This window comes from Echiichthys vipera (genome assembly GCF_963691815.1).
Source record: "Echiichthys vipera genome assembly, chromosome: 12".
Taxonomy (NCBI): Eukaryota; Metazoa; Chordata; class Actinopteri; order Perciformes; family Trachinidae; genus Echiichthys; species Echiichthys vipera.
Genome location: NC_139837.1, coordinates 16,955,506 through 16,972,113, shown reverse-complemented (window position 1 = coordinate 16,972,113; position 16,608 = coordinate 16,955,506). Strand labels below are relative to the sequence as shown.

At 39.9% G+C, this 16,608-nt stretch overlaps 1 protein-coding gene across 1 annotated transcript in view; it reads right to left on the bottom strand.

The window, feature by feature from the left end:
- Window positions 1–151: 151 nt before the first annotated feature.
- Window positions 152–16,608, bottom strand: part of fsip1 (fibrous sheath interacting protein 1) — a gene marked incomplete at both ends in the record, with an annotated part of 30,158 nt that continues 13,701 nt past the window's right edge. Inside the window, 2 exons of the mRNA XM_083924600.1 lie at window positions 152–298; window positions 8,360–8,512. Of these exons, the coding sequence (XP_083780726.1) occupies window positions 152–298; window positions 8,360–8,512 (300 nt within the window). The remainder of the gene's footprint in view (window positions 299–8,359; window positions 8,513–16,608) is intronic.

The window sequence follows — 16,608 nt, the reverse complement described above, 5'->3', positions numbered from 1 at the left end:
CTGGAGTTCAAAATGTCTATTAGACAGGGTTAGAAATATTTAGATAATTAAATATGTTTAGATCCATTCATTTTTCTCTCACATTTTCCATAATGGCCCATTAGTGGCATCCCAGCAATGATGAATCCTTTAGGCATTCTGATAACTGGGCTTAAGATGGATCAGACCCATCGGAGTCTTTTTGAGGGTCTTGTGGTGTTGTGTCATTTGTCTCCAGATCCTGGGACCAGCTCTCTGTCAGATCACATTCAGCCAGCAGACTATGTAACTGCTCCTCAGTGAGGCTCGGTGACTCATTCTGCAGGTAGACACAAACATAAACCATAATGATTTATCAGACATATGCTGTACAGTAGATCTCTGGCAGCATCAAAGTCACATTAATCGAGGTCCCTACTATTAGTGATGACAGAATATTTTTCAGCTTAACTGCTGATAACTTCCTAACATCCTCCCTAAATTTGTTCACATTGGGAACATCCTATACTGGGAAAATTCGACAAATCCAGACAATGTGTTGTATTAATGCATGACCTGTGATAAAAGTGGCAATTCATAATAATGTTGCTGCACTCCACCCATATGCCTAGTTGGAAACCATCCGGGAAAACACTTCCAGTTGGATATGACAGTTGTTTTTCTACTGATAATTCAGACTCCTCACAGGCAGTCTTCTGGGAGTGCATGTGAGTTCAAGGAGAAAAGTCAACAGTCATGAAGTAGGTTATGAGAGAAAGGGTTCGGAATTTGAGTAAATGTCAATATCTATTCATGGGAGTGTGTTATCTGGCAACTGCAATTGTAATTTCTGATTTCAAATTATTATTGGCTATGTAAACTCTTTCTTTATCATAATATCAAGGTGAGACATGACTAATTTACCCATGCACGAGTGCTCATATAGACAGCTGGCATCGCTTGGTGTACAATGAGGTTATATGATGCTGTATTTTGTTAAGACAGCTGCAACCCAACAGTCAATTTGTTCCAATAATATCACATCATTACCTTTCACGAAGCCAGACCTTAAATCTCTGGTTTGAATAGTTATCACTGTCAACCTCCCCACAGCATGTGCACTTAGAGTTTAGCTGTCATCCCTCTCTGAACACAATGCCTCTGGCCTTAAAGAAGAGATGTCCTGACCCAGTTATATTGTCCCCGATCATGATACCAGTCATAAGACAGAAATAACAGAGATAAACAACACTGACATATCATCCCCTTATAAAGTTAAAACAGTAATATCAAACACATTTTCCAAGTCCAATATCCACTCTCCTCTTCAGTCTGTTTTAGTCTGCATCAACTCCCTGGGGGGAAATGTATGGCTGTTTAGCCACTAAATACCCTGCTCCGTACCCTACTTGTTGCTGGGAATTAGGGTACGGAGTGTTTCTCTCAGTCTTTTTGCAAAAACAGTCACCTGCTAAATTAGCTTAGCACTGTTTTCAGATTTCACGCTAAACTAAGCTAACTGGCTGTAGCTTCATATTGTGGCGGTATTGGTCACCACATTTAATTTTCTACAAGAAAGTGAAATTTCTCAAATTATTAATTTATAGAAGTATAGTTTTAAGATCAGACAACAAACAACTTCAAATGCAAACCTATTAATAACCTGTATTTGGGTCTCAGGAAAAAAATACAGCCCAGTGTGTGACCCATATCAGGGTCTCTGTGTTGAGACAGAGAGAATATTATGCCCATGCAGTTGTTTTCAACTCTTCGCTACATCCCGCTGAGTCACTCAAGACAAAATCACATTCCTGTGTCTCGTCTATCCCCACTAGCTGAAGCTAATACTCCTCATCGATCATTCATATTCCTCCTCTGACCAGACCGCCCTCTGAAACTCTAGCACCTCGCGAGGACCCAGTTCCTTTCTGATAGACATCTCTACAAGACAGCCCATGTTCAAAGTCCTCCACTATGTAATGACACCTTTTAGGTCATGACAGGTTGGGCCATGTTACTCATGTATGACCCCTGCAATTACTCAGATGCTGAAAGTCAATGAACAGAAGACCACAGGCACCATGGACACATTCCAGCCTCTATGCCCCCTGCAGCACTGCACGTTTTTCTCCTTTGATATGCATATAGCAAGAAATGGCCCTTTGCCTTGACTTGACCTTCACCTCTAAATGATGACTACACTTAGTGTTTAGGGATTTTGGACACATAGCTTCCATTAGTTTATTCTACATTTTAAGGTATAATTGACACCCCACTCACAAAAAAAAACAATGATCTGCTTGGAACTGAAACATAAATTTGCACAAACTAAACCATTACAGCAACTGAAGACCTATGGCACCAAACAAAATAACTGATCAATTACAGGCATGTTAGTGTTTGAGTGCTCATGAATGGGGCAATAAAAAAAGTGCCCCACTGGCTTGAGTATTAAATGCCAGAGATGCCTTTAACCAGTACCAGCCGGTTAGATGGGAACTACGAGTTAGATTTTCCAACAGAGAGGAGAAAAATAGAGATATAAGAATGAAAGTGGTGTTGTTTTTTTTCACTGCTATGACAAAATGCTCTGACTCTTTAAAAGTGGTTGACCTCAGATGCCCTTAATAGGGAGGCCAAGGGTGTCTGTGGGTGACTGATGTGTGTTTCCTGTCCGTCTTAAGAACCAGTTAAACAAAAAGCATGACAGCCACTTCAGCTCTTTATAATCCTGGGCTTCTGCGCCACCACATTTATTTTAGTAAACAGTAGAGAAAAGAGCTGCGCACACAGGAAAGCTGTCCAAAGAAAATACATATGTTTGAATGGGGTGGTTCCGTAGAGTAGCCTTCTTCCACTGCGGGTTATCACTGAGACAGGAAAAACAATGTTGAGCCTGGTTGGAAGTCTGTCAACACAGCATTATCATCGGACTTATTCAAAAAGAAAAGGGATAAATAGAGCAGGAAAGATACAACTTTTATCAGAACTGGTCAAGCTTGTGTTTGTAAGCTGCCATAAGTGGCTTTTGTGCAAGCAAAGACACTGGGAGAGAAAGGACATCAATAAAAATGTGTTTTTTTGTGAAGGGAATGAATAGGAGTGTGAGTTGCTACACCCAGACTCTGGTATAAACATTTGAAATACAAGCTGGAGGTAAAGAACCTATAGATGAACACTGACTATTCTTATGGGGAGAAGTTAGGAGCCTTATGGAAAGACAGAGCACTATCAACTCTGTTATATTAACTCTGATTTACTGAACACTACTGGGAAATAAAGAATGGAATAATTAAAATAACAGGAAGAAACATTTTGATTGACAACAACGCATCAATGAGGAAATGGCTTTGACATGGCTGCTTATGAACCACACTCATTATTAGATAATTATCTAATATTCCACAATATCAATTTTAGCTTTCGACTGGCTCGTCACTAAAGTTAGTGAGTTTTGGAAAAGACAAAATAAGATTATTGCCAAAATACCAGCATTACAGCTCCAGACATCTCAAACTTCTCCCTGTGCTCTTGCTTTCCCACCTGCTACCCAGACCCAGCGGGCTTATTGTATATGACTCAGTCTGGCATGAAGCCACACAAAGTCATGTGCAGAGAAATTAGGTGTAAGGGAAAACCTCTGTTACTCCCCTGTTTAGCAATTCTTTACAGTGCATTCATTTGACATTGTGCATTGTCATTTGTCACTTCACTATCCTGTGGATCCGCATAGCACCACTGAGTTCAGTGTTATGTTTGCCCTCCAGGCATGAGGAGTCCAGTTCCACTCCCAACAAACAATGGAAGGGTAGGTGAACCTCCAACCTTAGGTAAAAGATTAAGGTCCACTGTCCTGTATCAGTTGCCCACTTGGTGAAGAATCTGACAAAGCCAGAACTGTTAAGTCCTCCAGCCATCTGCCCTGCAATGGACCAGCACTCCTGTATCACTTGCTACTGGCTCCTGTACACACAGGGTGCAGGACCGGTTTATCACAAGCGTGGGCTGCTCAGCTTTCAAGGTCACTGACATCAGTCACATAACTCAATTTTATTGACCAAAGACCCGGAGGCCAGTTCTCTACAAATACTATTCTATGCATTACACTCCATGTGCTCCCATTCAGATGTCGAGACCAACTCACGAGGCAAGCCAGCAATACTTTCTGCTGTAGTACACTGATAACATCACAATGTATGCAGAAAGTGCCAAATGTCAGATTATGTGGATAATATAGATCAGGATTTCCACTAGAGACTTTCTCAGGTACCTCATTAATGTCAATCTACTGTAGTGATTCCTGGCTGAAACCCAATATCCTCACTTTACCCCATCATTTTACAGATGGCTCCTTGCACGTGTACTGTATGAACAAAAATGTGCACGTGACTTACACTTTGCTTTGGTTATTGTGATTGAGCTGTTAAATGAAGCTTGACAAGAAATAAAGTTGTCCATTTCCAGGTGATTTATAGCTTTAGCTCAGGCGGTATAACATTAGAGCTTGTTACTTAAGCTTGCTAATTTAAGCACCTAGCTTGCTTTAGTTAGCAAGCCAGGCTAATCAATTAATAAATCCAGTTTCTGAGTGAAAGCTAGTTGACCTAGCTAGCTTTTATTTTTGCGCCAACATTTTGTTAATTGACATGTCTTAAGATACTAACAGCTAATACAAGTTGAAAATTGTGGGAGAAGTGTCTTGCGTCACAGTTCCTGAACTACGCAGGGCTTTGATGTACTTGACAGTGCAGTGCGTCTCCTAGCAATGCCAAAAGATGTTCTAATGCTATAATATGCTAATAAATCAGTCCACAGCTGGCCTGGTTAACACCCACCCAGAATCTCACAGTAAACGCTGTTTCCACAAATATGTGCAAAAAAATGTTTTTATCCTTCTTTCGAAAAATGGATAGCAAATTATTAACTTTAACGATGTGACATCTATCCAAATCCAAACTTTTAAAAAGGTTTTAAAAATAGCACCTTCCGGTGCAGGAAAAGGCACCAGTGCATGAAGAGCGGTTGGTACAAATGCACAAATCACATCAATACCAACTTTATTTAAATCCATGGACATAAGTGGGGACACCTCTTGGTCTCTGTTACTCATTAGAACACAGGAAAAGGAGAGACTTTTGCCAAACTGTCTCTATTTCAAGAGATCATAAAGTGGCAAGAGCAGACTGTGTGGCAAGCCAAAAGGCTAACAGCCAGTAGCCATGGATGGAATAGCGAGTAGAGAAGATGGGGAGCAAAGCTAAGAGAGAAAGAATCCCTTTTCTTCATGTCTCCTCTTTTCTGGCAAACCTGACTGGCCTCCTGTGGCAAAAGAGTTGTGAATCTGCAGAGTTGGCACAACAATGCAGTTCAACAACGCCTGAACAGTGAACTTAACAGATCCAGGCTAACTTTGACCTATCATGGGTGGGTACCCTCCTTGTGTTGAAAGGAGCGTAGGTGTTCAGATTTCATTTTAACAATCTGCTAAGAACTATATTCTAGTCCCCATGCACTAGGGAGGCCTGGCTAACATGAAAAAGAGTGTATGGTCAATTATGTCAACCTGATAAGACAAGACTGCCCTGCTGGAACCATCCAGCCTTACTGTTAATGTTGGGATTTTCTTTCCTTTTGCAGTTGATCCAGGCATGCAGCCAAATGAGGTTGCAGGAAAAGCACCTAGCACCAGATCAGCTGTTGAGTATCACAGATTAAGCTTTAACAGTTGAAAATAACACTGCTGAACTATGAACTTTTTTTAATGTAGGTCTATGTCTCATTAAAAGAGAACAATGACAGTCATACGAATAATGCCTTTCTTTGGAGAGAAATAAATCAAGATCTTTCTATAAAGTCAAATATTATTCACAGTGAGAACTGGAAAATGAAAGGTAAGAGAAAAGATTCTTTGGCAAAGAGATGAATTTCACTGGAATGGGGGTTTTGTTTGGATTGAGAGAAAGGAGAAGCAAGAGATGACGCACAAAAATTACAGGTCTCAGATCTGAATCCAACACAACACAGCTTTTGTTTAAATAAATCACTGCAAAAGGGTAAATCAGGTAGACTTCTAGGGAAACACTTGAATTCTTAACAGCACATGCTGGAATCAATCAAGCTGCAGTAAAGCAAAGAATCTGTGGTCACTGCTACAAGATGAGACTGACCTTTTCAATATTTTCCACCTTGACAAAAGGTGAAGCAGGCCAGACTAAACATAGTGACATGCTTCCAGTTTGGAGGGAGAACATTTACTATCCAATCCATTCTGGTCATTTTTTAGCTATATCGTACTTCAATTTTTTTATTTTTTATACTTGTCAAACTCTTACATTAGCTTCCTAATTTGGAATTCAGGATTGATTTTCTAACTCTTGTCATCACAGAGTATAGACACTATTTCTTAAAAAGATTTGATAGACAAAGAAACAGTCTGCATTATCTGGGCTGCATTATCACAGATTATATAAGCATTTTTGGGCATTGAAGTGAATAATATCACTTCATAGAAGGCAGTATTAGTGATTTACTGTTCATGAACTGGAGCTAGGAATGCAGAAAGGTGAAAATAGGGTACTACATTTCAAGAATGAAGAACAACATGCTACAAATAAGCATTTAAGTATTTATTTTTGTATTTATGTACAAATAATAAAGGAATAGTTTGTTTTGGGAAATAAACTAGTTTTCTTTCTTTCGATCTTCCCATCTAACCCTCAAAAGAAAGAAGATAAACACATCTACCAAAATTATGAACTAATTCCTTAATAGTATCAGAGTACTAATTAGTATTGGCACTATTTGGGGAATTACTTGCTTTATGTTGGTCTGACTTTGACTTAAAATTGCTCACTTAAAAAAAACCTCACCAACTGATCTCTTCCCAATTATCATGCATGCTCTGGTAAAACACCAGAGAACTATGCAAAAAAACAAAAACAATTTCCCCCTTGGATTATGAAGGTCTTTCTGATTCTGATTCTGAAAAAGCCTGAAGAGTTGGTTCACACTTCAGGTGCGAAAAGACTGTGAGACGACATCTGAGTTACGGATGTTACACAAATCAACTTTATGAGTATACTGGAGCTGTGTGAAACTGTTCAAGAATGCCCTCCCAGACAAATTCCGTACAAATAAATCTTTTCCAACCACAAAACAAGCCCGGTGGCACAAAGACCATACACAGTGAGTGTGCCTTCTACATTACAGTCGCTCGCTGGATTCAATCATTTAGTGACAGTATATAAAATGCCGTGAGACACAGCTATATACAAAAAGTGTCTAGCTAAACCATAAGCTTAGAGACTGGTGGTTTTGATGCTTTGTGATCATAATGAGAGAACTGTTTCCTCAAAAGGAGCTCGGCTTAATTAGCAAAAAATTCCATTTGTGTCTCATTAATTAAGCCAGGAATAGGTTTGGGTTGCATGGTGCCTTGTTTGATGTAAGGGTGTGGCTGCCACTTGATGTTTTTATTACCTCACTGTTTGTGAGCATCTTTTATGTTTAAATTGGGCATATATACATCATGTTGTGGTTAATCAGTGTGAAAACTGATATGTTGGTTAAGTAAAGGATAACACATGGACATCAGCAATGTCAACAAGCAAACAAATAGTTTGTTGTGCGCGACCAGGAGAAGCTATCCTATTCGAACAATGACAAAGTCAAACCGCTAAATCCATCTCAAATGTTTTCTTTCTCACAAAATTTCAAGTCATAAATGTCCGATAAAGCAGAAATGAAAGCTAACTGCTTTTTGTTCTGCAGACATTCTTTTGCTGTGCCTTTAGCTACAGGGTTTGCAGAAAGAAACATCACTTCTATGGTTGTAACTCTGCAGAGGCTCCTAAAAGCAGACAGACCTCAGTGGTTTCTAGGGAACACTGCGGAGGGTGGACATCGAATCTCAGCGAAGAATGCTAGAGAGCAATGAAACACAGTGGAGGACAAAAGGCTATCAGTACCCCACTGATAGCCTTTTGTCCTCCACCATTCAAACCACAATCTTCGCCCCTTGGAGCAAACCTGTGTACAAGGCAAAGCAGAGAAGGATATTTAACTCCTCACTGAAAACAAATGTAAGTCAAAACATACATCAAACACAAAACTGCGAAGGGGCGTGTTAGTGCAAAGAGAGCAAAGAAAAAATGGAGAGTAAGAGGAAAAAATATGGGCCTGCAGGGATACGAATACTGCAGGTTCACTTTCCCCTTGTGAGAATGATAGAATGAGCTGTGCATGTGTGAGCTGTGCATGTGTAATTTGTCAAACACATCTGCATATAAGAGCTCTGAGGGGCGTTATAATGCACAAAAACACAGACAGTGTAGTGGTGTACAGTACGTACTCATGAGTATATTTCTTGTTGTGTGAACGAACATAGTTGCTTTGAACTCACAGTCATGTCTTGGCCTTGGCCCAGGATCTCCAGCTGCTGTTGGATCTCTTGGAGCCTCCTCTCCTGCCCTTTCCTCTCCTTTATATCCTGCAGGACCTTCTCTCCTGGCTGCGGGTCCCCATCACACTTCCAGCCAGCCTCTGAGCCATGACCCTGATACACAACAGACACAACTGGTTCTCACAGGGAGGAAACATCTCGTCTCACATGTGGACATGTTTGCATCCTCTCCTTGAGCTGCACTCTCAGCTTATGGCTGTCACTGTGAAACATTAAAATAGGGATCAAAATCACTGAACAGTTCATCACAATCGATTTGAATGAAAGTGTTCAGTTCCTCCAAGACAATTGAGTTATAAGTTTATCTTATGTGTGCCATCATTGTGGTGGGTTCTAAAGATGTAGCGATGAACACAAATCTTTGAATCTTGAAACTTTTTACAGACAGCACGGAGCACATTCACAACCTGAGATAACCTAATACCTCAGCAACAGTTACAGTCCACATGGGTCCAACATAAATCACACATTTGGAGCATCCGCGTGCACTGGGTTGACGCAAAGGGCCGCGAGTTGCATCCAAGGCAAACTTTGAAAATGGGTCATGAGGAAATGGGAGAGTCACGCCTGGAGGAGCATCCACAGACAGCTGATAAGAGAGGTTTGTCTTTCCGACCACAGGATGGATTTTTTTTTTATTTGTGCTCGGTCACAGAGAGAGAGAGAGAGAGAGAGAGAGAGAGAGAGAGAGAGAGAGAGAGAGAGAGAGAGAGAGAGAGAGAGAGAGAGAGAGAGAGAGAGAGAGAGAGAGAAAGATAGAGAAGAGAGAGAGAGAGAGAGAGAGAGAGAGAGAGAGAGAGAGAGAGAGAGAGAGAGAGAGAGAGAGATTAGAGATCAGATTGAAATGACACATTTAGAGGTCAGGTCTGTCACAAATAATTAAAAATGCTACGCTACAGTGAAGGAATAGCTTCTGCAGGCATGGTATGATGAACAGTGTTATTGTGGCAAAGCTCAAAGGATAGGTCAAACTGTTCATATCCTTCCACCCCCCATCCACAATGTATTTTCTTTATAAGTAAGGATGTAAAAATTAAACATTAACAATGCTGTTGAGACTGACCAGTGAATGACCTGTGGTATGGTCATATTTTGACCGCTAAACATACACAGCCACTCTATAAAAGAAAAGAAAAAAACAGCTAGGTTGAAAAAATTGTTGGGTCTGAGAGGATGTTGCCAACCGCAGGGCTGTTTTGGAGTGGTAGTCCAGTGCCATGTGGTTGAAATCTCCATCTCTCTTGGTTAGTCTGGATGCCAGGCAGGCGTATGTATGATCTTATAATGTTGAAATTGATGGATATTGCATAAAATGTCGACATGTCGATAGGGACTTGCATACACCAAAATGGTAGGTTACTGGAGACAGCCGGGATCCAGCAGAAACTGTGAACTTAAACTCCGAGTTACTAAATCTATTTTGACACATTTATGGTAGGATGTAATCTTAGTTAAACCCACGGTAGGAGGGGAGTTCAGTTATGTGTAGCCAGTATGTTGAGAAGAAGAATGAATTTTAGGCATAACATTAATATTTAAATCTTGGCAAAAACAAGAAGATTTTTCCCAAGTGTGTGTGGCCTCACCTACCAGTGCCCCCTGTCTCCCTATAGGGAAATAATGACAGCTTCTAACTGAAGCCTCTTTTAAGTGGTCGTTACTAGAGCCCTTCAGCTGAGACTCCCTCATCCAGACTACAAAAGCCAGGACCACGACGGGATCAGACTCCTGTTATGCACCAGAGTGAGAAACGCGGCGTGCTAACCAGGAAAAATAAAGTCTAGCTTTACCACCATCCTCACACCACTAAATGCATGTTTCTAAAAAAGCCCAAATTTTTGGGAGAAACAGTTTATTTCATTTGGAAACGACAGCTGGCCTACTTTTGAGAACTATTGTAAACTTTAAAATGATCTGCGGGGCTTAGCAATGATAAAGCTATCACTGACCAAAGTTTGAATGAATTTAGCATGTAGCCTTTGTCACATATTAAACCAATTCCCTGTGGCTGCATTTACACACCATCATTCTTGGCTTTCACCTTCTCCTTGATGTGTCTCTGCTTGCCTATGCGCTTAGTTACAATAAAGGAAAAGTACACAAGCACTCTTCAGTATGATAATTATAATGTTCAAATTCAACAAACTAAATCAGCAAGATTATATCTTTTATTCCAATGGATTAAAACCAGATTAGAAGTCATGCAAATGACTCTGTGAGGCTGTACTTGGATAGTGCCAGATAAGAAGTGACAGGATCACAAAAGCGATTATGATTCATCCTCAGTGCAACACGAATGTCAGAATTATTTCTCTCTAAACTACAAATGTCAGTCTTAGGGTGGCGTTAGAGACAAAAATCAGATGATCACCAAAGTCAGTAGGTTTCACTGTCCAAAAAACATAAATGTCTCAACAAAATGTACTGCCAATCCATTCAGTATATGTGGAGATATTTTACTGGATAAGTAAAAACTTTGACCTGCTGGATATGGTTACCACAACAGAATAAGGCAATCTCAAGATCTCCCAAAAAATTCTCTGGGCACCGGGAATGTCACAGCAATCCATCTAAGGGTCATTGAGATATTTCAGTTTCGACCAAAGAGGCGGACCGACCGACTGACCTACATACATTGTCATTCCTACACCAGCTGGCGTTGTTAAATGTTTTTTAATTCAAAACAAAAGTCAACTGTATATCAGTGTCGTGTGAAGGTTCATCTGCACATATTAGTTACATCGCTTGACAATAAATGCCAAGTTAAAAACAGATGTTATATTGTTGGCAACCTTATAATACTGCATGTGTACATGCTTTGACAATTGACAATTGAAAGCTGTGTGAGATCACAAGTTTTAACCTGACACGGCACATTTTCTCTTTCATAGAAGATAACTTATTATTTGAAATACTTTGTCCACAATGTTTTAAATATTATAATAGATTAAGTAATAATAAAGGAGTGAATTTTAGATCCATTTTCAAGGCATTTGCAAGGATAAGGTCCGTCTATGATCTTGTGCCAGTCAAATTGTGGTAATGATTCACTTCTTGGAGAAGACCAAGGGAATCGTGTTTCTTGACCTTAATAGACTCCAGGGATTGTGCTAACACATTTCGGTATTTGTGCTTCCTCTCCTGGAATGTGTGATAGCTTTAACTTAATATGAGGTTAGACAGAATGACTTCCACACAGATACCATAGTTCAGCTTATCTGAACATCAGCAAAACACTGGTAATTGGCTCTCCTTAGAGTAGCCACTTGACATGCTGTTGAAGATCTCCAATAATCCCATTGCCCATCTGAGTTACAAGAATGCTGGGAGGCCACAACGATCTAGACTTTGTTTTCTTTCAGTATGAAAAACATGTCAAACATAATTATGTTTCAAGTGAAAAGTATGTCATTCTATTTAAAAAATATCAAGTCAATGCCTTGGGCCTTTGATTTTGCACTGGATGATATAAAGTGCAGCATTGTAAATATTGCTCTGCCTGCCAAGTGTGCCTTGAATGCAGAACAAATGTTAATTAAAACAGGAGAAGGTCATTCGTGCGTGATATGGCAACGCCTGAGAAGCTGTCCTTGTTTCACCTTATGGTTCAGATTTAGCTTTCCCACAATACGAAAGGATCTGCCAATTGCTGTGAGCGAAACCATCTTAGTAGATTATGTGTATCAGATAACTTTAATCAAGCATGCATTTCATATTATTATTATCATTATTAATATCCTGTGATCAATTTTAAGATTGTAAATAATACATTCCATTTTGTGGTCGCCATGGCGTGAAACAGCTGTAGGGGTTGATGGATGATCCGCTGCTGTCCAAAGTGATGACCTAGGAAAATTGCGGGGGTTTATCTTGTGTTTATAATTTAAAACAAATCTTGGAGGCCTAACACTCAGTATTGCTCAATTTTGATCTTCACATTAAACAAACATAATTATATCATGTCAATCATATTAGTTTTGTAAGACAGTGGAGGGACCCATTGAGATTGGTAGCCTGGAGCTTTTTCTCTCTTCCAATGTGGACTGCATCTGTGGTGCGATTTGCCAAATTTAACAGCTGGATTCTTTCATGCAGACGTATTCTCAGATACATCAGGAAAACAAGAAAAGAAAAATAAATTATAGATCACTCTGACCACCCTTACACCAGGGTGTCCCAGTCTACGGTTTGCTTCAGGTTCCTTCTTACATTAGGTGTTTAAGTGGACAGCCAGAGGTAAACCAAGAACTGATGAGAAAGCTTGATGACCTTGTTTACACACTCAAGACAAGCTAAACAGGGACAGCATGCTCTGAGGCAGCTAATCCAAGGAAGTGTCAACATTAAAACCATTCACGCTACTGCATACTCCAAACAAACTAATTTGTACAACATGTGGTCTCGTCAACCAAGTTCTTTTCGACCTTCTTCTAACTAGCTACAATAGAAAATAGATGGATGAGCTTTCATGGGAAGGAATATAGAGACATCTTTTTGTCAACATGATGCAAAGAGTTGCACAATTTCAACAAAGGACAAAATACTCAAAAACACTTGTGTGATGTGGACGCTGGCCAGCATTTCATACAGCAGTTTGTTTTAGCATGAAGTAGCCACAAACTGGCCCATTGGCCCTGACTCTAAGGGCCTTTGTAATGTAAAAATGTAAAAATGTTTGCTGGCCGCATTAAGTCACTCATTCATTCAGACGTTAAAAAACAGGCTACACAAATAATGAAAACAGCATGCTTTGGTTATATACTGTTATTTGGTAACCAAATACAATCCATCACAAGAGCCCTGTATTAATTCCTACCTTTGAGGTACGGATTTAGATCTGCAATATACTGCAGCGATTGTGTATTCAGTGATTGTCTAGTGCAGACATTGTCTGGAGTTGCTCTTTTCACACATAAAGTACATATAACATCTCTGTTCTCACTTACGGAAAATACTCCATTTGGTTTAGCGGGAGCCTGGTAGAGTGTGCAGGAGGCAAGACATGAAATGATTATACTGTGGTCATGTAGCCGGTTTGTAATTTGGTCATAAACAACAGTCTCTTGCCTCTTCTTGAATTTGTCTGACAATTTTAGCATCAGCCATTTTCCAACAGAAGTTGCAGAATCTCATCACTTTTCATTTTCGTTGCTGTCTTTGTGTAAGTCACCCTTGTTTTCTTCTGGTTTCACATGAGCTGCATGATAGAACGTCATCAACACACCCTCTTGCTCACTGTGAATTCTCTGCACGATGGGCTGCTCTAATCATACTTTGTGCTCAATCGGACCCTACACAGTACTAGGGAGGTGTCAGGGTCTAGATAATTCCAGGTTTGCAGTGCCTGTGTGAAAGGGGCTTAAGCCTCACAAACATATGGCTGTTGTGGATTTAATTGGATATTTGGACTTAAGTTTCCTTATAAAACACTGGGAGTCTGCCTTCCTAGAAATTTATTCCTATTGACTGGAAAATATACTCCCCTGTGATTGTGCACAATATGTCTTGTTTATGACTCTTGTCTACACATTGCAAAGGGACAGTGATGATGAAAAGGAGCCAGCCGTTCTGACTCACCCTGAGAGGGCTGGTGTTGTTCAGAACAGCCAGCTCCTCTCTTCCTCTTTCTCTCTGTTTCTCTGTCTCTCTGCAAATCTGAAGTGTAGTAGGAAATCTGGCTGTGCCACGTGGACCCAGGCTACCTGCCAAGGCCTGTCCACATGCCTTGCCACGAGCACTCCCTGTGAGAGCCTCGAGTAAGCTGTTCGGAAGCTACGGCTGAGAGTCTCTTGACTCTCTATTTTTCTTTCCCTGTCTCTCAGGCTGACATTTTGCCCGGCTATGACCTGTAAACATCTGCCAAGTTCTGAGAGACAGAGGTGCTGTAACACAGATGTCTGCCGTGCACATTATATATCTACCTGCTGCATGCTCACACTTGGGCAAGAAAGGCAATGCAGCCAATAGCTTTTCTCAAAGGCTAACTCTTAACAATGTCATTCCTAAAGCCATGGACGTGGAAGTCAAGTCACTCTTTTGATGACTTGCAACTTGACAGAAGATGTGTCTGTGTTCTTTTTTGTTTTCAGTTCAAACATTAAATATGAAATATCTAAAGTGTCAAACATCATCAGTGCTGACATTAAAAGTGTCTGTGTAACGTTACCCAGTGTCTGAGGAGGAAATGTTAGCTAACGTTAGCCAGATAGAATATGTTTTCTTACAACTCTGTAACTAGCTAACGTTGATAATGATTGATATTATTAATCAACCCAGTTGCCAGAATAAATGTTAGCAATAGATCTATTGCAGTTGAGAATAGATAAATTCATAAGTAGTTTTTCATTTGTTTAAATAATTTATTTCACTGAATACAAATATTTATAATGCAAATTCAATTCATCGTCACACTTTTTGATAAGGCTAGATATAAGAAAAATAGGCCAATAATATCATTATTAGACAGTTACTAATACCTTGTCTTTTCCCTTTATTGACTTGACTTTGGACTTGCCTTAACTAAGGACTTGACTTGACTTTCCCAAGAAAAAAGGACTTGGGACTTGGATCAAATGGCTTGAGACACGTCTAGTAATTCCTTATCCTTCCTCCTCTGTGAAGTCAGAACTCATGTCAATCTTTTATTTGTATTATTACCATCTTAAAAATGTCCCAGATATAAGATACTTTTGTATCCGAGTCGTCTTTTCCTCCTCCAGAGGTCATGTTTTTACGTTAGTATTAGGATCTGTATTAGATGACTGGTGATTGCTGAACATTCTTTATGTATTAGAAGATTCATTTGTGGGTCATCTGGACCTTATACTTGCTTTCTTTTTTCCCCCCAGAACTGTTGGTGGTCTGAAGCAATCACTGTTGCACAGATCAAAACCTCCTGGTGCATCCTACAATCAAAAAAGCATGTTGAATGAGATTCTGGGCTAAAGTATCGACACCACCTGTGTGTTCTTAGAATCTTAGCAGAATCCAAAGAGCAATCAAAGGTAGAAGAAGGTTTGATCTGTTTGAAGTTCTCACTGCTTGGGCTGTGAAAAAAAATCTTGCAGTTGTGATCCTCCAAATCATTGTAAATACTTCACAGTCTATGGCTTTTACTGTGGTTCATCTACACACAGTTTTGCTTTGCTAATAAGATCATTTAAGTTTGAGAGTGAAACTGTGAAACAAACTTAAAGTGTAAGCCAAATAATGTATGTCATTATTTGGCTAAATGACAAAATGAATACGAGCAAAGAGCTTAAGAAGCAAACCATGTAAAATATTTATCAGAAGCATCTGGAGGTAGGAAAGGTCCAAGCTTCTTTTTGCACTTCTTGTCCCCTCAGTGATACATGCTGTGTTTTGTCAGGCACAGTATCTGACCTACATTTCAGCTCTTGTACAATGCTTTTTCAATGATGAGAGATAAAATATGAAACTGTGAGCATTATCAGTGTGATGCTTGAAAGAATAGTTGACACAACATGTCATTTCCACACTTTGGTTTTGGTATGAATTTAAACAAATGAGATATAAAGTGGCAATGAGCTTAAAGGTGTCTTCAAACAGAAGAACAGAAGGAGAAATCGTTGAAAATGTTCCAACGTTTTTTTTTTTCAGTCCTTGTTACTAATTCAACTTCTTCCCCGGAGTTGTTTGTTCTTTTGTCTCACAGGTCTCTGCTGATGGTGGTGGTGCCTGCCGCCGTGGTCCTGCATGATGCTTCCTGCTACTATTATAATCTATCACTTTAGCTGTGCTTGTTTCTACTATTCTGCTGTATTAATCGCCATAACATCTAAGTCATATTGACATTACTATAGATATTATTATAGTTACTGGAAGTGTGTCTGTCTCTGTGTCTGTCTTTGTCTCTCTCTGTCCATCTGTCCGTCTTTTCTCTTTCCTTTTCTTCCTCCCCAACCGGTCAAGACAGATAGCCGTCCTCCACAGAGCTGGGTCTGTCCGACGTTCCTGCCTGTTATAGGGAAGGTATTCGTTGCCACCGTACTCTACTGGGGAATTGTTGGGTCTATGTAAATCATAAATAAGTCATAAAGTGTGGTCTATACCTAGTCTGTAAAGTGTCCTGAGATAACTTTCGCTATGATTTGGCGCTATAAATAAAATTGAATTGAATTGAATTAAATTGTTGATTTGCCCGAAATTATGTATACCGCCCAGGCATT